At 47.3% G+C, this 26,101-nt stretch overlaps 1 protein-coding gene across 1 annotated transcript in view; it reads left to right on the forward strand.

Annotated features, from left to right (window-relative positions):
- NPHS1 (NPHS1 adhesion molecule, nephrin) overlaps positions 1–26,101 on the forward strand; it is an 83,367-nt gene that overhangs the window by 46,484 nt on the left and 10,782 nt on the right. The window contains exons 18-28 of the mRNA XM_069946821.1: positions 7,289–7,410; positions 7,760–7,925; positions 9,151–9,307; positions 11,063–11,214; positions 12,986–13,097; positions 15,068–15,249; positions 15,507–15,566; positions 19,813–19,935; positions 20,207–20,231; positions 20,353–20,464; positions 20,540–20,654. Coding sequence (XP_069802922.1) covers positions 7,289–7,410; positions 7,760–7,925; positions 9,151–9,307; positions 11,063–11,214; positions 12,986–13,097; positions 15,068–15,249; positions 15,507–15,566; positions 19,813–19,935; positions 20,207–20,231; positions 20,353–20,464; positions 20,540–20,654 — 1,326 coding nt within the window. The remainder of the gene's footprint in view (positions 1–7,288; positions 7,411–7,759; positions 7,926–9,150; positions 9,308–11,062; positions 11,215–12,985; positions 13,098–15,067; positions 15,250–15,506; positions 15,567–19,812; positions 19,936–20,206; positions 20,232–20,352; positions 20,465–20,539; positions 20,655–26,101) is intronic.

The following is a 26,101-nucleotide window of genomic DNA, read 5'->3' on the forward strand; positions in this document are numbered from 1 at the left end:
AGCTGTTGTGAGACAGGCAGTGTGTATACACTGTATAAGCTGTTGTGAGACAGGCAGTGTATACACTGTATAAGCTGTTGTGAGACAGGCAGTGTGTATACACTGTATAAGCTGTTGTGAGACAGGCAGTGTGTATACACTGTATAAGCTGTTGTGAGACAGGCAGTGTGTATACACTGTATAAGCTGTTGTGAGACAGGCAGTGTGTATACACTGTATAAGCTGTTGTGAGACAAGCAGTGTGTATACACTGTATAAGCTGTTGTGAGACAGGCAGTGTGTATACCACCTCGGCCATGCATCCAGTGAAGGTGTTGACTAGCCCTTTAATTCGATTATTTTCAATATCAATTCGATATCTGGTATACGGCTGTATACTGTGAGTGTGTGATAATAGCTCTTATCTTGCTCCTACTGATTTGGCTGTCGCCGCCGCAGCTGGGACCAGGCATGGTCGTGTCTGTTAATGGCCGTAACTTGGTGGCAGCTCTGGAGCTTGGAGGACTCCAACACGTTCATTGCCTAATTTGGTGGTACAGCGCTTTTTAAAGGCCTACCCCGACCTGCTGGAGCTACTGGTGAGGGTGTGGCGTCTGTGCGCCCACTTTCGGAAGTCCACCGTGGCACCTGCTAGCCTTAAAGGGTCACTGTCGTTTATTTTTTTCAAAAATCAATAGTACAGGAGGTATTAAGAAACTTTGTAATTGGGGTTATTAGCCAAGAAATGCATTTTTATCATGAAAAAACTGTTTGAAGCTCTCCCCCCTGTCTTCATGGCTTGCCTATGGAGAGGGGAGGGGTCAAGAGAGATGAGGCACCAAAACAGGACAACAAAGAGTTAATCTACAGTTAATCACTTAGCTATCTCCTCTGACAGTCAGCACTGTCCTTTCTGACCTCTGAATACTGCTGTCACCCACCTCTGTGTTGTGTAATCCTGTGTTCTCTGCTCTCTGCTGCCGACTAAAGGCCCAATTCCACGGAATGATTATCGTTCATAAACACGCTCCAACGATCGCTCGCTATCGATTTTTTTTGTAAGAGAACGATAACACATAACACGTGGGAACATGAACGATGTATGTAGTGTAACGATTATTTTGCGGTCGTTACATGGTCGCTTAAAACGTTCGCCTGGGTGATCATGACCATACGACACACCTACTTTTTTTAAACCTTTTTACGAACGACTGAAAGATTTCTAATTTTATGAAACGATTAGTGAATTATCTTTCAAAGACCAATGATTTTTTTTCCGACATGCTGAAAAACAATTTTGATCTGTCTGATCACTGGTTTATTCTGTCTGATCACTGGTTTATTCTCTCTGATCACTGGTTTATTCTCTCTGATCACTGGTTTATTCTGTCCGATCACTGGTTTATTCTCTCTGATCACTGGTTTATTCTGTCCGATCACTGGTTTATTCTCTCTGATCACTGGTTTATTCTCTCTGATCACTGGTTTATTCTGTCCGATCACTGGTTTATTCTGTCTGATCACTGGTTTATTCTGTCTGATCACTGGTTTATTCTGTCCGATCACTGGTTTATTCTGTCTGATCACTGGTTTATTCTCTCTGATCACTGGTTTATTCTGTCCGATCACTGGTTTATTCTCTCTGATCACTGGTTTATTCTCTCTGATCACTGGTTTATTCTCTCTGATCACTGGTTTATTCTGTCCGATCACTGGTTTATTCTCTCTGATCACTGGTTTATTCTGTCCGATCACTGGTTTATTCTGTCCGATCACTGGTTTATTCTCTCCGATCACTGGTTTATTCTCTCTGATCACTGGTTTACTCTCCGATCACTGGTTTATTCTGTCTGATCACTGGTTTACTCTCTGATCACTGGTTTATTCTCTCTGATCACTGGTTTATTCTGTCCGATCACTGGTTTATTCTGTCCGATCACTGGTTTATTCTCTCTGATCACTGGTTTATTCTCTCTGATCACTGGTTTATTCTGTCCGATCACTGGTTTATTCTCTCTGATCACTGGTTTATTCTCTCTGATCACTGGTTTATTCTCTCTGATCACTGGTTTATTCTCTCTGATCACTGGTTTATTCTCTCTGATCACTGGTTTATTCTGTCCGATCACTGGTTTATTCTCTCTGATCACTGGTTTATTCTCTCTGATCACTGGTTTATTCTGTCCGATCACTGGTTTATTCTGTCCGATCACTGGTTTATTCTCTCCGATCACTGGTTTATTCTCTCTGATCACTGGTTTACTCTCCGATCACTGGTTTATTCTGTCTGATCACTGGTTTACTCTCTGATCACTGGTTTATTCTCTCTGATCACTGATTTATTCTGTCCGATCACTGGTTTATTCTCTCTGATCACTGGTTTATTCTCTCCGATCACTGGTTTATTCTCTCTGATCACTGGTTTATTCTCTCTGATCACTGGTTTATTCTCTCTGATCACTGGTTTATTCTCTCTGATCACTGGTTTATTCTGTCTGATCACTGGTTTACTCTCTCTGATCACTGGTTTATTCTCTCTGATCACTGGTTTATTCTCTCTTATCACTGGTTTATTCTCTCCGATCACTGGTTTATTCTCTCTGATCACTGGTTTACTCTCTCTGATCACGGGTTTATTCTCTCTGATCACTGGTTTATTCTCTCTTATCACTGGTTTATTCTCTCTTATCACTGGTTTATTCTCTCCGATCACTGGTTTATTCTCTCTGATCACTGGTTTATTCTCTCTGATCACTGGTTTATTCTCTCTGATCACTGGTTTATTCTCTCTGATCACTGGTTTATTCTCTCCGATCACTGGTTTATTCTCTCCGATCACTGGTTTATTCTCTCCGATCACTGGTTTATTCTGTCCGATCACTGGTTTATTCTGTCCGATCACTGGTTTATTCTGTCCGATCACTGGTTTATTCTGTCCGATCACTGGTTTATTCTGTCCGATCACTGGTTTATTCTGTCCGATCACTGGTTTATTCTCTCTGATCACTGGTTTATTCTCTCTGATCACTGGTTTATTCTCTCTGATCACTGGCTTATTCTCTCCGATCACTGGTTTATTCTCTCCGATCACTGGTTTATTCTCTCCGATCACTGGTTTATTCTCTCCGATCACTGGTTTATTCTCTCCGATCACTGGTTTATTCTCTCCGATCACTGGTTTATTCTCTCCGATCACTGGTTTATTCTCTCCGATCACTGGTTTATTCTCTCCGATCACTGGTTTATTCTCTCCGATCACTGGTTTATTCTGTCCGATCACTGGTTTATTCTCTCTGATCACTGGTTTATTCTGTCCGATCACTGGTTTATTCTGTCCGATCACTGGTTTATTCTCTCCGATCACTGGTTTATTCTCTCCGATCACTGGTTTATTTTGTCCGATCACTGGTTTATTCTGTCCGATCACTGGTTTATTCTGTCCGATCACTGGTTTATTCTCTCTGATCACTGGTTTATTCTGTCCGATCACTGGTTTATTTTGTCCGATCACTGGTTTATTCTGTCCGATCACTGGTTTATTCTCTCTGATCACTGGTTTACTCTGTCTGATCACTGGTTTATTCTGTCTGATCACTGGTTTATTCTCTCCGATCACTGGTTTATTCTGTCTGATCACTGGTTTACTCTCTCCGATCACTGGTTTATTCTCTCTGATCACTGGTTTATTCTCTCTTATCACTGGTTTATTCTCTCTGATCACTGGTTTATTCTCTCTGATCACTGGTTTATTCTCTCTGATCACTGGTTTATTCTCTCCGATCACTGGTTTATTCTCTCCGATCACTGGTTTATTCTGTCCGATCACTGGTTTATTCTCTCTGATCACTGGTTTATTCTCTCTGATCACTGGTTTATTCTCTCCGATCACTGGTTTATTCTCTCCGATCACTGGTTTATTCTGTCCGATCACTGGTTTATTCTGTCCGATCACTGGTTTATTCTGTCCGATCACTGGTTTATTCTCTCTGATCACTGGTTTATTCTCTCTGATCACTGGTTTATTCTGTCCGATCACTGGTTTATTCTGTCCGATCACTGGTTTATTCTCTCCGATCACTGGTTTATTCTCTCCGATCACTGGTTTATTTTGTCCGATCACTGGTTTATTCTGTCCGATCACTGGTTTATTCTCTCTGATCACTGGTTTATTCTGTCTGATCACTGGTTTATTCTGTCTGATCACTGGTTTATTCTCTCCGATCACTGGTTTATTCTGTCTGATCACTGGTTTACTCTCTCCGATCACTGGTTTATTCTGTCTGATCACTGGTTTATTCTGTCCGGTCACTGGTTCATTCTCTCTGATCACTGGTTTATTCTGTCTGATCACTGGTTTATTCTGTCCGATCACTGGTTTATTCTCTCTGATCACTGGTTTATTCTGTCCGATCACTGGTTTATTCTGTCCGATCACTGGTTTATTCTCTCTGATCACTGGTTTATTCTCTCTGATCACTGGTTCATTCTCTCCGATCACTGGTTTATTCTGTCCGATCACTGGTTTATTCTGTCCGATCACTGGTTTATTCTGTCCGATCACTGGTTTATTCTCTCTGATCACTGGTTTATTCTGTCTGATCACTGGTTTATTCTGTCTGATCACTGGTTTTCATGGACCCCCCCGACTTCACCTGCGGAGTTCTGTCTGGCCACTTCATGGTTGTGTTGGTTCTCTCTGTGACGCACGGGTCTTCCGGCCAGTCGGTGCTTTGTGTTCAGATGCCGGTGGTTGGAGATCGCCGGGGGGGGGGGTCCCATTGTATTCTGGCCTCCTATATACCACCCCAGCCTGTATACTCCTTGTGTTAGGATAGGGACAGGTCAGTCCTGCACTGGCATCCGCCCCGCTGTCCCTGCCTACTTACCTCAGATGCTATGGACAACTGGACGGCCGTCCATGATCTCATCAAAGTGCAACCCAGAACACAATGAGACAATACACAACAAACCAACTGAGCAGCAAATTACAAAATCGTGTCCAAGGGGGTAGTCAGAGGGATGAGGGACATGTGAGGTCCAGATACATTAGTAACCTCTGCACTATCACAGGCCAGGACTGAGGGGAAGATACTTACAGTATGGAGCCCGGGGTCCCAGAAGTGATTGCTGCTGAGGCTCCAGGTGCGGCCCAGGAGCTGACTGGTGCGTCCGCTGTCAGACAATCCTTACATATAACAAACACCTCATGCCAGGGAGGCCGGCGTGCCCAGAATTCTGGCTGCTAGGGACACCGTCAGCGACCCCCAGCAACCGGCCCAGCAGTTACTATAGACACCGCCGGCATCTCCAGACGTCCGACCACATGTTCCAGCAGAGCCAGGTGCCGAGCACACGGCCCGGACCACGACACCTTGCTGGTTATTGAGCTAGTCTCTGCCCGCTTGTACTGTAGCTGTTTATATATCTGATTCTGATCTTTTGGCTTTGGCTCCCTGACTCCCCCTGTTTGCAGCCTCCATCTTACCGCCTGACTCCCCCTGTTTGCAGCCTCCATCTTACCGCCTGACTCTCCGTTTGCAGCCTCCATCTTACTGCCTGACTTTAGGTTCTGATTTTGTACTTCCGCTGCCCGCTGTTGCTGACCCGATTTGTCCACACTGAACTATTGTGTTTGTTTGTCTGTCCATGTTTTGTGTACTGTGGTGTCCCACCACAGGTGTTGCTATTGGTTACACCTTTCGTAAAAGCCTGTACTTATTGTACACAAGTGGTAGTAAGTAGTAATAAAGTTTCACCACTAGATGTCGCTGTTATAGATGTATGTACTCAGATGCTGCACGGCTGAAGTGTGTAAAGGGTTATTGTTTGTTTGTATGTCACATGTATCTGTGAACCTATAGGAATCTTTTCTTATTCTCTCCTATCATCTCTCTCTTTATTTCTTCTGTTGCACTCTTCACCCACTCACAGCGTATCTTAGATACGCTGGGGAAGGAAGTCACATGGGTAGAGGAGGTGCATGAGACTTTCGTGTTGGACATTGTAGAGGAAGGACGCAAGCTAGACAGCTCTGGACCCTGGCCCTCTGCCAGGTCCCAGTACTCTCAGGAGTTCAGTCTTAGTCAGGTCACCATATGGGTAGGACGTAAGACAGGACACGGCTAGTAGTTTCTTCTCTATTTTACACAACACTATGCAATGTTAAACCCCTACAGGAGAGGACAAGTCAGAGACAACCTCAACCCACGCTGTGGACTAGGAGAGTCACAGAGCAGGACAGTATCCAGAGACCGCAGTGAGCTAGGAACTGATCTGGATAGAGCAAAGTTGCTAAGAGCCTAGGAACTCTATCTCACAGCGCAGGTGACAGCAGGGAACCCTCAGCATTCCGCTCATCCCATTTAACAGGGTCTGGGGCCTTGTGTCGCCCTCATAAGACCGGTCCCCCAACACTGGTGGGCATTAGGTGGTGCAAAGACCCAAAGGTCAATACACGGACACAAGTATTCTCTTCTTCTTCTAAGTATTCTTCTACCTCATCCTCCAACATCCCGGCAGAGCACAATACTACTTGGGTTGGGACTCTCACGACATCCTCCTCTCTGCTACTCTGATTTTTTGTATTTTTCTGCACGCTAATCAGTCAGCACGACTGTCCTCACTGTATCCCGATCACAGATCTGGTTGTTGTATTGTCAAGTGCTTTCTCAAGAGAAACATAATCTGTCAAGTGAAGGTTGTATTATCTGCTGCACACAAGTACTTTCCAAGTAAAAACAAGATTACTTATGATTCTTCGCCCCGCTCCGACACAGTGTACACTACAACCTTAGGACACTTCCCCTTCTGTGGGCCAACCATGATATCATCCCAGGGGACCCCGTAGCAGCCCGGCAGGACACTGTCCACAGGGGAACAAAGTTTAACTGGCACTCTAAACTAAAAGCAGGTGTGCCACCATACCTGTGTGCCCAACCGCCACTGGCGTCACAACATAACATCACTGTGCCCGACTGTATCTCGGCCAACCACCATAGAACTGGCGTCACACCTCAACATCTAGCAAGTAACCGGCCGCTCCTCTGACATAACATCCCAGGGGGTCAGCACAGTACCACCTATACCAGAGCAGGAACCGTCCTCGTGGTTGTCCATAGCCGCCTAGGGCTTTCAGTGGCAGGTAGGCAGGGACAATGGGCGAGAACAGCGCAGGGCTCACTGTCCGTGTCTTTATGTCTATTCCACCCGTTGCCACTGACCGTACATAACACCCTTGTTCCCTGGATTTGCTTCTTTATCAGCATTATAATTACTTGTGTGTTGATGAGGTTTTCTTCTTCCCCCACAGATTCTCCGTCCATTCGCAGCCTCGTTGACCCCACAGAAGTGGATTTGGGGGGGAGAGCAGAGCTTGTGTGCATTGCCGATGCCAATCCTGTTCGTGACGCCATGTTCCAGTGGAGATGGCTGGTATGGCGCCCTCTAGAGCCTTCATCTTATTTCTTTAGACCCCAACCTGTGGCTGCTGCAAAACGACAACTCCCACTGTGTGCAGCAACCTGCCCGGACATTAGCTGGGAGCGAGGTCAGCCGTATGGCTGGGCCTTGTGGTGTCCATCCGGTGTGGGGTGCACATGATCACCATCCACATCTACATCCTAGAATCAAGGCAGCTACATGTGAACACTGGTGGAAATGGGGATTTGAATCACTGTCTCTATGACAACAGCGTCAGAGGTGTATTCACCTCAGGCTTTTGGCCTGTAGACAAGAGTCATCAGACCTGAACACAGACTCTTTGTGTCCTTTTTACTAACAGGGAGACGAGGAAAGAGACTTGTCTGGTCTTGAAAGGCAAGTCAATGGTGTCACCGGACGACTCATTATCAGCGACGCCAAGAGGTCTGATGCCGGGCGCTATGAATGCATGGTGGATAATGGAATCCCCCCTCCCGTCAAGGCTGATGCCCGCCTTGTTGTGCGCTGTAAGTAAGATCTCCTAGGGCCACTGACCATCTTAACCTTCATAGACCAGATCCCTCGGACGCCACTGACCATCCTAACCTCCATAGACCAGATCCCTCGGACGCCACTGACCATCCTAAACTCCATAGACCAGATCCCTCGGAGGCCACTGACCATACTAACCTCCATAGATCAAATCCCTCCGGACCACTGACCATACTAACCTCCATAGACCAGATCCCTCAGAGGCTACTGACCATCTTAATCTCCATTGACCAGATCCCTTGGAGATCACTGACCATACTAATCTCCATAGACCAGATCCCTCAGGACAACTGACCATCCTAATCTCCATAGACCAGATCCCTTGGATGCCACTGACCATATTAATCTCCATAGACCAGATCCCTCCAGACCACTAACCATACTAATCTCCATAGACCAGATCCCTCTGGGCCACTGACCATACTAATCTCCATAGACCAGATCCCTTGGAGGCCACTGATTATACTAATCTCCATAGACCAGATCCCTCGGAGGCCACTGACCATACTAATCTCCATATGCCAGATCCCTCCGGACCACTGACCATACTAATCTCCATAGACCAGATCCCTTTGGACCACTGACCATATTAATCTCCATAGACCAGATCCCTCCAGACCACTAACCATACTAATCTCCATAGACCAGATCCCTCTGGGTCACTGACCATACTAATCTCCATAGACCAGATCCCTTGGAGGCCACTGATTATACTAATCTCCATAGACCAGATCCCTCCGGACCACTGACCATACTAATCTCCATAGACCAGATCCCTCGGAGGCCACTGACCATACTAATCTCCATATGCCAGATCCCTCCGGACCACTGACCATACTAATCTCCATAGACCAGATCCCTCGGAGGCCAATGACCATACTAATCTCCACAGACCAGATCCCTTGGAGGCCACTGACCATACTAATCTCCATATGCCAGATCCCTCCGGACCACTGAACATACTAATCTCTATAGACAAGATCACTCTGGATCACTGACCATACTAATCTCCAAAGACCAGATCCCTCCAGACCACTTACCATACTAATCTCCATAGACCTGATCCCTCCGGACCACTGACCATACTAATCTCCATAGACCAGCCCCCCCTGCCCACCCACTGGAGCTGGCCCCTTCCTTCCTTCCCCCCTTCCCCGCTCCTTGTCCCCCACATTGTTGTCCAATCCTTGTTTCTTGCAGTTAAGCCAGAGATAGAGAAAGGCGTTCACCTCGGCAAAGTGGCCGTTCCTGGAGACGGGAAATCCTCAACGGGTCTCGAATGTAAAGCTGAGGGGATCCCAAACGTGGCCTTCAGCTGGGCGAAGAATGGCATCACTCTGAACTTGGCTAACCCCAGGTATCTAGACCTGTCATGGTGATAGGCAACGCGTTTCTGTCTTACCGTTTTACCGTCCTGTCTGTGATGGATAGCTGGGCCGTCACCGTCCTGTCTGTGATGGATAACTGGGGCGTCACTGTCCCGTCTGTGATGAATAACTGGGGCGTCACTGTCCCGTCTGTGATGGATAGCTGGGCCGTCACCGTCCTGTCCGTGATGGATAGCTGGGCCGTCACCGTCCTGTCTGTGATGGATAACTGGGCCGTCACTGTCCTGTCCGTCAATCTTCCCGCTCTGTAGACCATTATCGAGGTTTAGGTTACAGTAATTAGAGTGGTGATGGGGCTGGGCCCTCACCTGGAGGCCCTTTATATGGGAGTTACATATACGGTGACCAGTGTTGGGACTAGACCTGGATCTGCAGTCCCTGATTGCCATACTGCCAGGTTGTGTAGTGCAGGGTTTAGGGTGGGAGACCCTAAAGAGATAGTACTGCAAGGGGCAAATTAAGAAAAGGCAAGTAGCTGCTCCTGTTTTAGGGCCACATGCTGCCGCAGGGCCAGTGCTGAAGAGAAGCCCAGGGGGCCCAAGCAGGACGGAGCCCCAGCAGGGAGGGAAGTGGGTATGGGATGAGGAGCGCCTCCCCGCAGGAGTAGCAGCTAGATAAGTCAGCACCGGCCGAGAGTACAGCCGTACAGGTGTGCGTACCCTGCCGTGTATGGTGTCCTGCTGCTGTGTACACTGTCCTGCTGTTGTGTACAGTGTCCTGCTGTTGTATACGGTGTCCTGCTGTTGTGTATGGTGTCCTGGTCAGTATGGCAGCTGCCGTGTACGGTGTCCTGGTCAGTATGGCAGCTGCTGTGTACGGTGTCCTGGTCAGTATGGCAGCTGCCGTGTACGGTGTCCTGGTCAGTATGGCAGCTGCCGTGTACGGTGTCCTGGTCAGTATGGCAGCTGCCGTGTACGGTGTCCTGGTCAGTATGACAGCTGCCGTGTACGGTGTCCTGGTCAGTATGGCAGCTGCCGTGTACGGTGTCCTGGTCAGTATGGCAGCTGCCGTGTACGGTGTCCTGGTCAGTATGGCAGCTGCCGTGTACGGTGTCCTGGTCAGTATGGCAGCTGCCGTGTACGGTGCCCTGGTCAGTATGGCAGCTGCCGTGTACGGTGTCCTGGTCAGTATGGCAGCTGCCGTGTACGGTGTCCTGGTCAGTATGGCAGCTGCCGTGTACGGTGTCCTGGTCAGTATGACAGCTGCCGTGTACGGTGTCCTGGTCAGTATGGCAGCTGCCGTGTACGGTGTCCTGGTCAGTATGGCAGCTGCCGCGTACGGTGTCCTGGTCAGTATGGCAGCTGCCGTGTACGGTGTCCTGGTCAGTATGGCAGCTGCTGTGTACGGTGTCCTGGTCAGTATGGCAGCTGCCGTGTACGGTGTCCTGGTCAGTATGGCAGCTGCCGCGTACGGTGTCCTGGTCAGTATGGCAGATGCCGACCGTGTACGGTGTCCTGGTCAGTATGGCAGCTGCCGTGTGCGGTGTCCTGGTCAGTATGGCAGCTGCCGTGCACGGTGTCCTGGTCAGTATGGCAGCTGCCGTGTGCGGTGTCCTGGTCAGTATGGCAGCTGCCGTGTACGGTGTCCTGGTCAGTATGGCAGCTGCCGTGCACGGTGTCCTGGTCAGTATGGCAGCTGCCGTGTACGGTGTCCTGGTCAGTATGGCAGCTGCTGTGCTCTCCTCTATAGATTCTCTAGATTTCTTCTTTCTCTAGATTTCTCAGGTATTCGGTGAAGACGTCTCACGAGTTGTGGATCCACAGGAGCACGCTGATCATTGCCAATGTGAGCGCGGTGCACGATTACGCCATCTTTACCTGCACAGCGACCAATGCTCTGGGAGTGGACAGCTTCTCTATCCAGCTTGTCAGCACCAGTAAGGCGACATTGCTGTCATCTGTCATATTGTCAGAAAGAGAAGACCAAAGAATGGAGGGTATAGAAAAACTCTGAGCACGCCAAAATCTCATAAAATAGCCCGCAGGCTGCTGTGTACCGTGTCCTGGTCAGTATGGCAGCCCGCAGGCTGCTGTGTACGGTGTCCTGGTCAGTATGGCAGCCTGCACGCTGCTGTGTACGGTGTCCTGGTCAGTATGGCAGCTGCCGTGTACGGTGTCCTGGTCAGTATGGCAGCTCCTGTGTACGGTGTCCTGGTCAGTATGGCAGCTGCCGTGTACGGTGTCCTGGTCAGAATGGCAGCTGTCGTGTACGGTGTCCTGGTCAGTATGGCAGCTGCTGTGTATGCTGTCCTGGTCAGTATGGCAGCTGCCCCGTACTGTGTCCTGGTCAGTATGGCAGCTGCTGTGTACGGTGTCCTGGTCAGTATGGCAGCTGCCGTGTACGGTGTCCTGGTCAGAATGGCAGCTGCCGTGTACAGTGTCCTGGTCAGTATGGCAGCTGCTGTGTATGCTGTCCTGGTCAGTATGGCAGCTGCCCCGTACTGTGTCCTGGTCAGTATGGCAGCTGCCGCGTACTGTGTCCTGGTCAGTATGGCAGCTGCCGTGTACGGTGTCCTGGTCAGAATGGCAGCTGCCGTGTACAGTGTCCTGGTCAGTATGGCAGCTGCCGTGTACGGTGTCCTGGTCAGTATGGCAGCTGCCGTGTAGGGTGTCCTGGTCAGTATGGCAGCTGCCGTGTACGGTGTCCTGGTCAGTATGGCAGCTGCCGTGTAGGGTGTCCTGGTCAGTATGGCAGCTGCCGTGTACGGTGTCCTGGTCAGTATGGCAGCTGCTGTGTACGGTGTCCTGGTCAGTATGGCAGCTGCCGTGTACGGTGTCCTGGTCAGTATGGCAGCTGCTGTGTACGGTGTCCTGGTCAGTATGGCAGCTGCTGTGTACGTTGTCCTGGTCAGTTTGGCAGCTGCTGTGTACGGTGTCCTGGTCAGTTTGGCAGCTGCCGTGTACGGTGTCCTGGTCAGTATGGGAGCTGCCGTGTACGGTGTCCTGGTCAGTATGGCAGCTGCCGTGTACGGTGTCCTGGTCAGTTTGGCAGCTGCTGTGTACGGTGTCCTGGTCAGTATGGCAGCTGCTGTGTACGGTGTCCTGGTCAGTATGGCAGCTGCCGTGTACGGTGTCCTGGTCAGTATGGCAGCTGCCGTGTACGGTGTCCTGGTCAGTTTGGCAGCTGCTGTGTATGCTGTCCTGGTCAGTATGGCAGCTGCCGCGTACAGTGTCCTGGTCAGTTTGGCAGCTGCTGTGTACGGTGTCCTGGTCAGTATGGCAGCTGCTGTGTACGGTGTCCTGGTCAGTATGGCAGCTGCTGTGTACGGTGTCCTGGTCAGTTTGGCAGCTGCCGTGTACGGTGTCCTGGTCAGTATGGCAGCTGCCGTGTACGGTGTCCTGGTCAGTTTGGCAGCTGCTGTGTACGGTGTCCTGGTCAGTATGGCAGCTGCCGTGTACGGTGTCCTGGTCAGTTTGGCAGCTGCCGTGTACGGTGTCCTGGTCAGTAGCACCCTCCACTCTACTTGTTAGCAGTGCCCACTACACTCCTAAGTTATCTGTCGTATTGTGGTGGTTGTGTCCATAGTCCCCAGGTGTCGGCACCCTCCATACCGGTCAGCTGAGATCCTGTCATGTGACCTGTATGTGACAGCGTACCGCCATGACGCCTCAGTGATGCCACCGGGTTACACCTTCTGTCTTACTCAGGTCGGCCTGATCCCCCCACTGATCTGAAGATCCTGAGCGTCACCCACAACTCAGTGACCCTGGGATGGAAGGAGGGCTTCGATGGAGGGGTGGAGCAGCAATTCAGAGTCAGGTGCGTGGAATTGTCTGACTATAGATGATGATACTCCGCTTTCCACAGACCCTGAGCGGCAGATACAGCTTCACTGTTCTATATTACACTATTCTATTATTCTATATATTGTTATTCCTCCTGTTAAAGTACAGTGAATTTTTTTTTAAACTGTTGTATTGCCCCCCAAAAGTTATAGAAATCCCCAATATGCACTTATTACGGGAAATACTTCGGCCTAGTTTACATCTATTAGTTGCATCCGTTTCCGTTTTTTTCTGTAGATATTGACCACAACTGTTGTCATCGGGTTTTCTATCCGTTTCTGTCAGAGATATCAGTGTCATATAGGTTTATTTCATCGGTTGTCATTAGTTTTCGCCTATAGGGCATTACAGGGGGCGACCTCTATAGGGGGCAGCAGCACACCGGAGCCCTCTATCTTGGGCAGCAGGGCTTGGGGATATCCCCTATAGCAGGGGTAGGGAACCTTGCCTCTCCAGCTGTTGCAAAACTACAACTCCCATTATGCCTGGATAGCTGGAGAGGCAAGGTTCCCTACCCCTGTCCTATAGTGCTGTACTGTAGAGAGGAGCTGGGGGGCTGTCCCCATGTCAGGGTCACAAGGGTTAATGGGAGGGGGGCAGAGACAGGGACTTCTCTATGGAGCGCCAGATGATGCATAATGCATGCGTTTGTACACCGCATGCCTACAACGCTCCATTCACTTTAGTGGATGTGGTGCCGGATAGCTGAGCTGGCCGTACCTCAGAACGTTGCATGTAGCGCTCTGACGTGCAGTCTCTCCGTCGGTCGGGCAGCATCAGTTGTACAACGGATCATCTGAACTGTCCCATTGAAAACAATAGGATCAGTCCAGAGATCGTTTCTCTCCTGTGATTCTCTCCTGCACCAGAGGAAAACGCCGCCGGATATGTGTAAACTCGGCCTTATTAAGGGTTTTTTTCCCTGCACTTACTACTGCATCAAGGCTTCATTTGCTGGATGACACGGTGTTGTCACTTCCTGGATAACATGGTGATGTCACTTCCTGGATAACATGGTGATGTCACTTCCTGGATGACATGGTGATGTCACTTCCTGGATAACACGGTGTTGTCACTTCCTGGATGACATGGTGATGTCACTTCCTGGATGACATGGTGATGTCACTTCCTGGATAACATGGTGATGTCACTTCCTGGATAACATGGTGATGTCACGACTCCCAGAGCTGTGCAGGCTGTGGCTGCTGGAGAGGATGATGGCAGGAGGACACTGAGGGACACAGGGCCTGGAGGGACACTGAGCATCCCCCTGCCATCATCCTCTCCAGCAGCCACAGCCCGCACAGCTCTGGGAGTCATGACATCACCGTGTTATCCAGGAAGTGACGTCACCGTGTTATCCAGGAAGTGACGTCACCGTGTTATCCAGGAAGTGACATCACCATGTTATCCAGGAAGTGACATCACCGTGTTATCCAGGAAGTGACATCACCGTGTTATCCAGGAAGTGACGTCACCGTGTTATCCAGGAAGTGACATCACCATGTTATCCAGGAAGTGACATCACCATGTTATCCAGGAAGTGACATCACCATGTTATCCAGGAAGTGACATCACCATGTTATCCAGGAAGTAACATGCAGTAGTAAGTGCAGGGAAAAAAGCTCTTTATAATAAGTGTATATTGGTAATTTGTATAACTTTTGGGGGCAATACAATACTTTAATAAAAATTTTCACTGGACTTCTCCTTTAATGTTACAACTACAACTGATGAGACTCCACCCAACTGTCATAGATGAGACTCCTCCCACCCTCCTGTTATAACTGTCACTGATAAGACTCCGCCCACCCTGATGTTATAACTGGCACTGAGACTCCACCCATCTGTCGTGGATGAGACTCCTCCCACCCTGCTGTTATATATGTCAGTGATGGGACTCCGCCCAGTTGTCACTGATGAGACTCCACCTCTGTCTTGCAGATATCGGATGAGCGGTGCGGAGAGTTACATGTACGTCGATGTCTTCCCGCCTCAGTCCACAGTCTTCACGATCATCGGGCTGAGGGGCGGCACGCAGTATAACTTCTCGGTCAACGCCGTCAACAAGCTGGGCGATAGCGACTATGCAGATGGCGGAGCGGTACTCACTGTCATCACACAAGGTAGTCACCGACCACATCCTCAGCTCATCCTTAAAGGGGCAGAAAAACTCCTAGCAACCAATCACAGAGCAGCTCTGTTTCCCTTAGTAACCAATTATAATCTCACAAAAACTAACAATTTTACTTTTTAGATGGCTTGAAGAATCTCCTCAAGTGTGTTATGTCTGGGGGGTGGAGCCTGAAACCATGCCCCGCCCCCAAAGTCCTGATCACCTGACGTGTGCAGAGCTTTTATTTGTCTTGTTTTAATTCTCCAGTGGATCCGGATGTGAAGGTCCCCGATGCCGCGCAGCCCCCCGCTCCTGCCCCAGAGGCCGGTGAGTGACTAAGGAGGTCCGCCCTGCCAGACACTGCCATTTCTCCTGTGGTGGCGCTGCTGGGACATTGCCCGCCTCCCCCACATACACTACCCCCTCTGTTACCCATTAGTTAGACGACTCCTCCTTCTCTTCCTTCTCCTCTTCTTCCTCCTCCTCTTCCTTTTCCTCTTTCTCTTCCTCCTCCTCCAGGGACGGCACCCAGGATTAAAGTTTATCTTAAAGGGAAGTCACTGGTAAAGGGGCGCTCTGGAGGTCACTGGTAAAGGGGCGCTCTGGAAGTCACTGGTAAAGGGGCGCTCTGGAAGTCACTGGTAAAGGGGCGCTCTGGAAGTCACCGGTAAAGGGGCTCTCTGGAGGTCACTGGTAAAGGGGCGCTCTGGAGGTCACTGGTAAAGGGGCGCTCTGGAGGTCACTGGTAAAGGGGCGCTCTGGAGGTCACCGGTAAAGGGGCGCTCTGGAGATCACTGGTAAAGGGGCGCTCTGGAGGTCACTGGTAAAGGGGCGCTCTGGAGGTCACTGGTAAAGGGGCGCTCTGGAGGTCACTGGTAAAGGGGCGCTCTGGAGGTCACTGGTAAAGGGGCGCTCTGGAGGTCACTGGTAAAGGGGCGCTCGGGAATTCACCGGTAAGGGGGCGCTCTGGAAGTCACCGGTAAAGGGGCGCTCTGGAGGTCACTGGTAAAGGGGCGCTCTGGAAGTCACTGGTAAAGGGGTGCTCTGGAGGTCACTGGTAAAGGGGCGCTCTGGAAGTCACTGGTAAAGGGGCGCTCTGGAAGTCACTGGTAAAGGGGCGCTCTGGAAGTCACTGGTAAAGGGGCGCTCTGGAAGTCACCGGTAAAGGGGCGCTCTGGAGATCACTGGTAAAGGGGCGCTCTGGAGGTCACTGGTAAAGGGGCGCTCTGGAGGTCACTGGTAAAGGGGCGCTCTGGAGGTCACTGGTAAAGGGGCGCTCTGGAGATCACTGGTAAAGGGGCGCTCTGGACGTCACTGGTAAAGGGGCGCTCTGGAGGTCACTGGTAAAGGGGCGCTCTGGAGGTCACTGGTAAAGGGGCGCTCGGGAATTCACCGGTAAGGGGGCGCTCTGGAAGTCACCGGTAAAGGGGCGCTCTGGAGGTCACTGGTAAAGGGGCGCTCTGGAGGTCACTGGTAAAGGGGCGCTCTGGAGGTCACTGGTAAAGGGGCGCTCTGGAGGTCACTGGTAAAGGGGCGCTCTGGAGGTCACTGGTAAAGGGGCGCTCTGGAGGTCACTGGTAAAGGGGCGCTCGGGAATTCACCGGTAAGGGGGCGCTCTGGAAGTCACCGGTAAAGGGGCTCTCTGGAGGTCACTGGTAAAGGGGCGCTCTGGAGGTCACTGGTAAAGGGGCGCTCTGGAGGTCACTGGTAAAGGGGCGCTCTGGAGGTCACTGGTAAAGGGGCGCTCTGGGAGGTCACTGGTAAAGGGGCTCATTTCAAGCACTATGTATTTCCCTGGAAATGCAAATCTAGTTATTTTCACATACTCCTTTTGAAATCTTTTCTTGCTTTTGACTACTTAATAAAATATTGTTAAAAAAAAATATACATAGTGGTATGTGGCCGCCACCTGCTGGGCAGTGTAGTGTAGTGAGTACTGGTATCTATAATACATAGTGGTATGTGGCCGCCACCTGCTGGGCAGTGTAGGTAGTACTGGTATCTATAATACATAGTGGTATGTGGCTGCCACCTGCTGGGCAGTGTAGGTAGTACTGGTATCTATAATACATAGTGGTATGTGGCCGCCACCTGCTGGGCAGTGTAGTGAGTACTGGTATCTATAATACATAGTGGTATGTGGCCGCCACCTGCTGGGCAGTGTAGGTAGTACTGGTATCTATAATACATAGTGGTATGTGGCCGCCACCTGCTGGGCAGTGTAGGTAGTACTGGTATCTATAATACATAGTGGTATGTGGCCGCCACCTGCTGGGCAGTGTAGGTAGTGAGTACTGGTATCTATAATACATAGTGGTATGTGGCCGCCACCTGCTGGGCAGTGTAGTGAGTACTGGTATCTATAATACATAGTGGTATGTGGCCGCCACCTGCTGGGCAGTGTAGGTAGTACTGGTATCTATAATACATAGTGGTATGTGGCCGCCACCTGCTGGGCAGTGTAGGTAGTGAGTACTGGTATCTATAATACATAGTGGTATGTGGCCGCCACCTGCTGGGCAGTGTAGTGAGTACTGGTATCTATAATACATAGTGGTATGTGGCCGCCACCTGCTGGGCAGTGTAGTGAGTACTGGTATCTATAATACATAGTGGTATGTGGCCGCCACCTGCTGAGCAGTGTAGGTAGTACTGGTATCTATAATACATAGTGGTATGTGGCCGCCACCTGCTGGGCAGTGTAGGTAGTACTGGTATCTATAATACATAGTGGTATGTGGCCGCCACCTGCTGGGCAGTGTAGGTAGTGAGTACTGGTATCTATAATACATAGTGGTATGTGGCCGCCACCTGCTGGGCAGTGTAGGTAGTGAGTACTGGTATCTATAATACATAGTGGTATATGGCCGCCACCTGCTGGGCAGTGTAGGTAGTACTGGTATCTATAATACATAGTGGTATGTGGCCGCCACCTGCTGGGCAGTGTAGGTAGTGAGTACTGGTATCTATAATACATAGTGGTATGTGGCCGCCACCTGCTGGGCAGTGTAGTGAGTACTGGTATCTATAATACATAGTGGTATGTGGCCGCCACCTGCTGGGCAGTGTAGGTAGTGAGTACTGGTATCTATAATACATAGTGGTATGTGGCTGCCACCTGCTGGGCAGTGTAATGAGTACTGGTATCTATAATACATAGTGGTATGTGGCCGCCACCTGCTGGGCAGTGTAGGTAGTACTGGTATCTATAATACATAGTGGTATGTGGCCGCCACCTGCTGGGCAGTGTAGGTAGTACTGGTATCTATAATACATAGTGGTATGTGGCTGCCACCTGCTGGGCAGTGTAATGAGTACTGGTATCTATAATACATAGTGGTATGTGGCCGCCACCTGCTGGGCAGTGTAGGTAGTACTGGTATCTATAATACATAGTGGTATGTGGCCGCCACCTGCTGGGCAGTGTAGTGAGTACTGGTATCTATAATACATAGTGGTATGTGGCTGCCACCTGCTGGGCAGTGTAGTGAGTACTGGTATCTATAATACATAGTGGTATGTGGCCGCCACCTGCTGGGCAGTGTAGGTAGTACTGGTATCTATAATACATAGTGGTATGTGGCCGCCACCTGCTGGGCAGTGTAGTGTAGTGAGTACTGGTATCTATAATACATAGTGGTATGTGGCCGCCACCTGCTGGGCAGTGTAGGTAGTACTGGTATCTATAATACATAGTGGTATGTGGCTGCCACCTGCTGGGCAGTGTAGTGAGTACTGGTATCTATAATACATAGTGGTATGTGGCCGCCACCTGCTGGGCAGTGTAGGTAGTACTGGTATCTATAATACATAGTGGTATGTGGCCGCCACCTGCTGGGCAGTGTAGGTAGTACTGGTATCTATAATACATAGTGGTATGTGGCCGCCACCTGCTGGGCAGTGTAGTGAGTACTGGTATCTATAATACATAGTGGTATGTGGCCGCCACCTGCTGGGCAGTGTAGTGAGTACTGGTATCTATAATACATAGTGGTATGTGGCCGCCACCTGCTGGGCAGTGTAGGTAGTGAGTACTGGTATCTATAATACATAGTGGTATGTGGCTGCCACCTGCTGGGCAGTGTAGGTAGTACTGGTATCTATAATACATAGTGGTATGTGGCCGCCACCTGCTGGGCAGTGTAGGTAGTGAGTACTGGTATCTATAATACATAGTGGTATGTGGCCGCCACCTGCTGGGCAGTGTAGGTAGTACTGGTATCTATAATACATAGTGGTATGTGGCCGCCACCTGCTGGGCAGTGTAGTGTAGTGAGTACTGGTATCTATAATACATAGTGGTATGTGGCCGCCACCTGCTGGGCAGTGTAGGTAGTACTGGTATCTATAATACATAGTGGTATGTGGCTGCCACCTGCTGGGCAGTGTAGTGTAGTGAGTACTGGTATCTATAATACATAGTGGTATGTGGCCGCCACCTGCTGGGCAGTGTATATAATGCCAGGAAGCATCAGATTCAGAACATCATTCACAGGAAGAACAAAAAAAAAACCATTAAGTGAACACGGACAAAGATAGAAAATAACTTTTATAAGTTTTGTTTTCCTTGCAGACGGACTCCCGTGGAAGCCGTACTTGTTTGCCGCCATCGGTGCCGGGGGCGCTGTGCTCCTCCTATCTAATGCTGGACTGGTGTTCTGGTTGGTCAGGAGATTCAGAAAGAAGAAGAAAGAAGGTGAGAGAAAACAAAAAAGCCTCAAGTCTTTGATGTCCATTGTTGTTACTAGGAGACTATCAGCAGGCAGGTTGTTTGCTGTTGACTGATCTTGATTTGGTTCTCTGGACGGGCAGCCATCTTCCCAGTAAGAGAATATCACACATCTACAACACATATTAGCCAGAAGAGATCAGTCCTCAGCAGCTTGTTGATGGTTTCCATGCAGAAACTATACAGCACAGAGTGGGTTTCTCCTCTCTTTAATGAGATGTTTTTTCCTCTTCTTCAGGGGACGCCATGAAGAAGGATGAGAGGTAAAAGGTTCATGGTTACAATGTGTTGGGCCTGCAGTACCAGACTCAGCCACGGACAGGAGGGGCGCTGTAAGTAACCAATCCCACCCAGAGTCTGTATAACTCCATGTATCCCCTACAGCTCGCCCCACGGAGCCCTGAACGAGTACGGAGACGGAGAACTGATCAACACACAAGCAAAGAAGACGCTACTGATCGACAGCGGCTCCGAGACCGGCAGCAGCACCTACCAGGTGAGGGGGGTGCGGGGGTAACAGGGGGGGATAAGGGGGGCAAATGCTAACCATGTGCCCCAATATCTAACACAGGACAGCGGATCAGAATCAGGACTCTATTACTACCCATCCCGGGACTATCAGCCAACACTGTCCCCCCAGTACGAGAGTGCCGAGAGGGGGGACCCCGAATATCACAGCTGGGCAGGTAAATACAGGATCAGGCGAATACTTCTTGTATACAGGGGGCAGTATTATAGTAGTTATATTCCTGTATATAGGAGCAGTATTATAGTAGTTATATACGGACAAGAAGAGAAAATAGCGCTGCACCTCACACCTATGGCTGATACTAATGCTTCTCAGCTACATTTAAAAACCAACTCCAGGATGTTGGTATATAATTTGATCAAACCATATTGCCCCATGTACCAGCGTGCAGGTCTCCTGGCTCACATGGGTCCCTACACTAACTTACCACCGTGTCAGTCAGCGACCGCCATCCCCGCAAGGCGTGCACAACCAGGGAAGGGAGGCCATAGAACGGCCCTGCAACCCCACTGTCACAGGACCAATACCCAGAGGCCCCCGTAAATCCCAGCAGGCACCGCCGGCGGAGAAAGCTGTCACCAAACAACACAAGTGTGAACAAGGTCTAAAACACTCACCACACTCCAGCAGGTAGAATGGGAAGGATAGGAGGTACAAGTCATGTGTGCACAGGTGTCTCCTGCTAATTGCGGTCATGTGGGTCTTACCAGGAGGAGTGCAAACACTGAGAAAAGGGAGAAATGTAAAATACGGACAAGAAGAGAAAATAGCGCTGCACCTCACACCTATGGCTGATACTAATGCTTCTCAGCTACATTTAAAAACCAACTCCAGGATGTTGGTATATAATTTGATCAAACCATATTGCCCCATGTACCAGCGTGCAGGTCTCCTGGCTCACATGGGTCCCTACACTAACTTACCACCGTGTCAGTCAGCGACCGCCATCCCCGCAAGGCGTGCACAACCAGGGAAGGGAGGCCATAGAACGGCCCTGCAACCCCACTGTCACAGGACCAATACCCAGAGGCCCCCGTAAATCCCAGCAGGCACCGCCGGCGGAGAAAGCTGTCACCAAACAACACAAGTGTGAACAAGGTCTAAAACACTCACCACACTCCAGCAGGTAGAATGGGAAGGATAGGAGGTACAAGTCATGTGTGCACAGGTGTCTCCTGCTAATTGCGGTCATGTGGGTCTTACCAGGAGGAGTGCAAACACTGAGAAAAGGGAGAAATGTAAAATACGGACAAGAAGAGAAAATAGCGCTGCACCTCACACCTATGGCTGATACTAATGCTTCTCAGCTACATTTAAAAACCAACTCCAGGATGTTGGTATATAATTTGATCAAACCATATTGCCCCATGTACCAGCGTGCAGGTCTCCTGGCTCACATGGGTCCCTACACTAACTTACCACCGTGTCAGTCAGCGACCGCCATCCCCGCAAGGCGTGCACAACCAGGGAAGGGAGGCCATAGAACGGCCCTGCAACCCCACTATAGTAGTTATATTCCTGTATATAGGGGGCGGTATTATAGTAGTTATATTCCTGTATATAGGAGCAGTATTATAGTAGTATATTCCTGTATATAGGAGCAGTATTATATTCCTGTATATAGGAGCAGTATTATAGTAGTATATTCCTGTATATAGGAGCAGTATTATAGTAGTTATATTCCTGTATATAGGAGCAGTATTATAGTAGTATATTCTTGTATATAGGAGCAGTATTATAGTAGTATATCTCTGTATATAGGAGCAGTATTATAGTAGTTATATTCCTGTATATAGGAGCAGTATTATAGTAGTTATATCCCTGTATATAGGAGCAGTATTATAGTAGTTATATTCCTGTATATAGGGGGCAGTATTATAGTAGTTATATTCCTGTATATAGGAGCAGTATTATAGTAGTTATATTCCTGTATATAGGAGCAGTATTATAGTAGTATATTCTTGTATATAGGAGCAGTATTATAGTAGTATATCTCTGTATATAGGAGCAGTATTATAGTAGTTATATTCCTGTATATAGGAGCAGTATTATAGTAGTATATCCCTGTATATAGGAGCAGTATTATAGTAGTTATATTCCTGTATATAGGAGCAGTATTATAGTAGTATATTCCTGTATATAGGAGCAGTATTATAGTAGTTATATTCGTGTATATAGGAGCAGTATTATAGTAGTATATCCCTGTATATAGGGGCAGTATTATAGTAGTTATATTCCTGTATATAGGAGCGGTATTATAGTAGTTATATCCCTGTATATAGGAGCAGTATTATAGTAGTTATATTCCTGTATATAGGGGCAGTATTATAGTAGTTATATTCCTGTATATAGGAGCAGTATTATAGTAGTATATCACTGTATATAGGAGCAGTATTATAGTAGTATATCACTGTATATAGGAGCAGTATTATAGTAGTATATTCCTGTATATAGGAGCAGTATTATAGTAGTATATTCCTGTATATAGAAGCAGTATTATAGTAGTATATTCCTGTATATAGGAGCAGTATTATAGTAGTTATATTCCTGTATATAGGAGCAGTATTATAGTAGTATATCCCTGTATATAGGATCAGTATTATAGTAGTGATATTCCTGTATATAGGGGCAGTATTATAGTAGTATATCCCTGTATATAGGAGCAGTATTATAGTAGTATATCCCTGTATATAGGGGCAGTATTATAGTAGTATATTCCTGTATATAGGAGCAGTATTATAGTAGTTATATTCCTGTATATAGGAGCAGTATTATAGTAGTATATCCCTGTATATAGGAGCAGTATTATAGTAGTATATTCCTGTATATAGGAGCAGTATTATAGTAGTATATCCTGTATATAGAAGCAGTATTATAGTAGTATATTCCTGTATATAGGGGCAGTATTATAGTAGTTATATCCCTGTATATAGGAGCAGTATTATAGTAGTTATATTCCTGTATATAGGGGGCAGTATTATAGTAGTATATCCCTTTATATAGGAGCAGTATTATAGTAGTTATATTCCTGTATATAGGAGCAGTATTATAGTAGTTATATTCCTGTATATAGGAGCAGTAGTATAGTAGTTATATTCCTGTATATAGGAGCAGTATTATAGTAGTTATATCCCTGTATATAGGAGCAGTATTATAGTAGTTATATTCCTGTATATAGGAGCAGTATTATAGTAGTATATTCCTGTATATAGGAGCAGTATTATAGTAGTTATATTCCTGTATATAGGAGCAGTATTATAGTAGTATATTCCTGTATATAGGAGCAGTATTATAGTAGTATATTCCTGTATATAGGAGCAGTATTATAGTAGTTATATTCCTGTATATAGGAGCAGTATTATAGTAGTTATATCCCTGTATATAGGGAGCAGTATTATAGTAGTATATTCCTGTATATAGGAGCAGTATTATAGTAGTTATATCCCTGTATATAGGGAGCAGTATTATAGTAGTTATATTCCTGTATATAGGGAGCAGTATTATAGTAGTTATATTCCTGTATATAGGAGCAGTATTATAGTAGTTATATCCCTGTATATAGGAGCAGTATCATAGTAGTATATTCCTGTATATAGGAGCAGTATTATAGTAGTTATATCCCTGTATATAGGAGCAGTATTATAGTAGTATATTCCTGTATATAGGAGCAGTATTATAGTAGTATATTCCTGTATATAGGGGCAGTATTATAGCAGTTATATCCCTGTATATAGGAGCAGTATTATAGTAGTTTATTCCTGTATATAGGGGCAGTATTATAGTAGTTATATCCCTGTATATAGGAGCAGTATTATAGTAGTATATACCTGTATATAGGAGCAGTATTATAGTAGTTATATTCCTGTATATAGGAACAGTATTATAGTAGTTATATCCCTGTATATTGGAGCAGTATTATAGTAGTATATTCCTGTATATAGGAGCAGTATTATAGTAGTATATTCCTGTATATAGTGGGCAGTATTATAGTAGTATATTCCTGTATATAGGAGCAGTATTATAGTAGTTATATTCCTGTATATAGGAGCAGTATTATAGTAGTATATTCCTGTATATAGGGGGCAGTATTATAGTAGTTATATCCCTGTATATAGGGGGCAGTATTATAGTAGTTATATCCCAGTATATAGGGGGCAGTATTATAGTAGTTATATCCCTGTATACAGGGGGCAGTATTATAGTAGTTATATTCCTGTATATAGGGGGCAGTATTATAGTAGTTATATTCCTGTATGTAGGAGCAGTATTATAGTAGTTATATTCCTGTATATAGGGGCAGTATTATAGTAGTTATATTCCTGTATATAGGAGCAGTATTATAGTAGTATATCCCTGTATATAGGAGCAGTATTATAGTAGTATATTCCTGTATATAGGAGCAGTATTATAGTAGTATATTCCTGTATATAGGAGCAGTATTATAGTAGTATATTCCTGTATATAGGAGCAGTATTATAGTAGTTATATTCCTGTATATAGGAGCAGTATTATAGTAGTATATCCCTGTATATAGGAGCAGTATTATAGTAGTATATTCCTGTATATAGGAGCAGTATTATAGTAGTATATTCCTGTATATAGGAGCAGTATTATAGTAGTTATATTCCTATATATAGGAGCAGTATTATAGTAGTATATCTCTGTATATAGGAGCAGTATTATAGTAGTTATATCCCTGTATATAGGAGCAGTATTATAGTAGTATATTCCTGTATATAGGAGCAGTATTATAGTAGTATATTCCTGTATATAGGAGCAGTATTATAGTAGTATATTCCTGTATATAGGAGCAGTATTATAGTAGTTATATTCCCGTATATAGGAGCAGTATTATAGTGAAAATTTGTTTACTCACCTGTAATTTTACTTTCCTCGAGGCATTAGGCAGCACATATGGGTCTTCAGTACCCACTGACCCCACTCCAGGACCGCCCACCTAGATCTTAAATTAGAATAAAAAAAGGTTAGAACCCATCCTATAGGCTGGAGACAGCCTGATTACCCTTAAGTATCCACACCTAAGGAACCACAATCGTGTAATAAAATAGACAACATCAATGCAAATAAAATTTATTGGGAGGGTTAGTGTGCTGCCTAATGCCTCGAGGAAAGTAAAATTACAGGTGAGTAAACAAATTTTCACTTTCCTCTTCGGCTACGGCAGCACATATGGGATATGCAATAGACACAAAGGGGGGGCTATCAGGTAGACATACGAGCTGCTGACAGAACTCCTGTACTAAAGGCTGGGTCCCCTGCCTGAGTATCCAGCCGGTAATGCCTTATGAACGTAGATGACGTAGTCCAGGAGGCCGCATTACAGATGTCGATCAACTGTACTTGTTGCCTTTCCGCCCAGGAGGTGGCCGTCGCTCGGGTGGAATGTGCTTTCAGCGGATGAGGAGGCTCCAATCCATCAGAGGCATAGGCTTCCAGTATGGTACTCTTAATCCAGCGCGCCAGTGAATCTTTGGAGGCCTTTAACCCTTTCCTAGGACCAGCAAACAAAACAAATAGATTCTCATCTCTGCGGAACTCCTGAACCCGAGATAGATAACACTTCAGGGCTCTCCTGACATCCAG

This window comes from Dendropsophus ebraccatus, chromosome 12, assembly GCF_027789765.1.
Source record: "Dendropsophus ebraccatus isolate aDenEbr1 chromosome 12, aDenEbr1.pat, whole genome shotgun sequence".
NCBI lineage: Eukaryota > Metazoa > Chordata > Amphibia > Anura > Hylidae > Dendropsophus > Dendropsophus ebraccatus.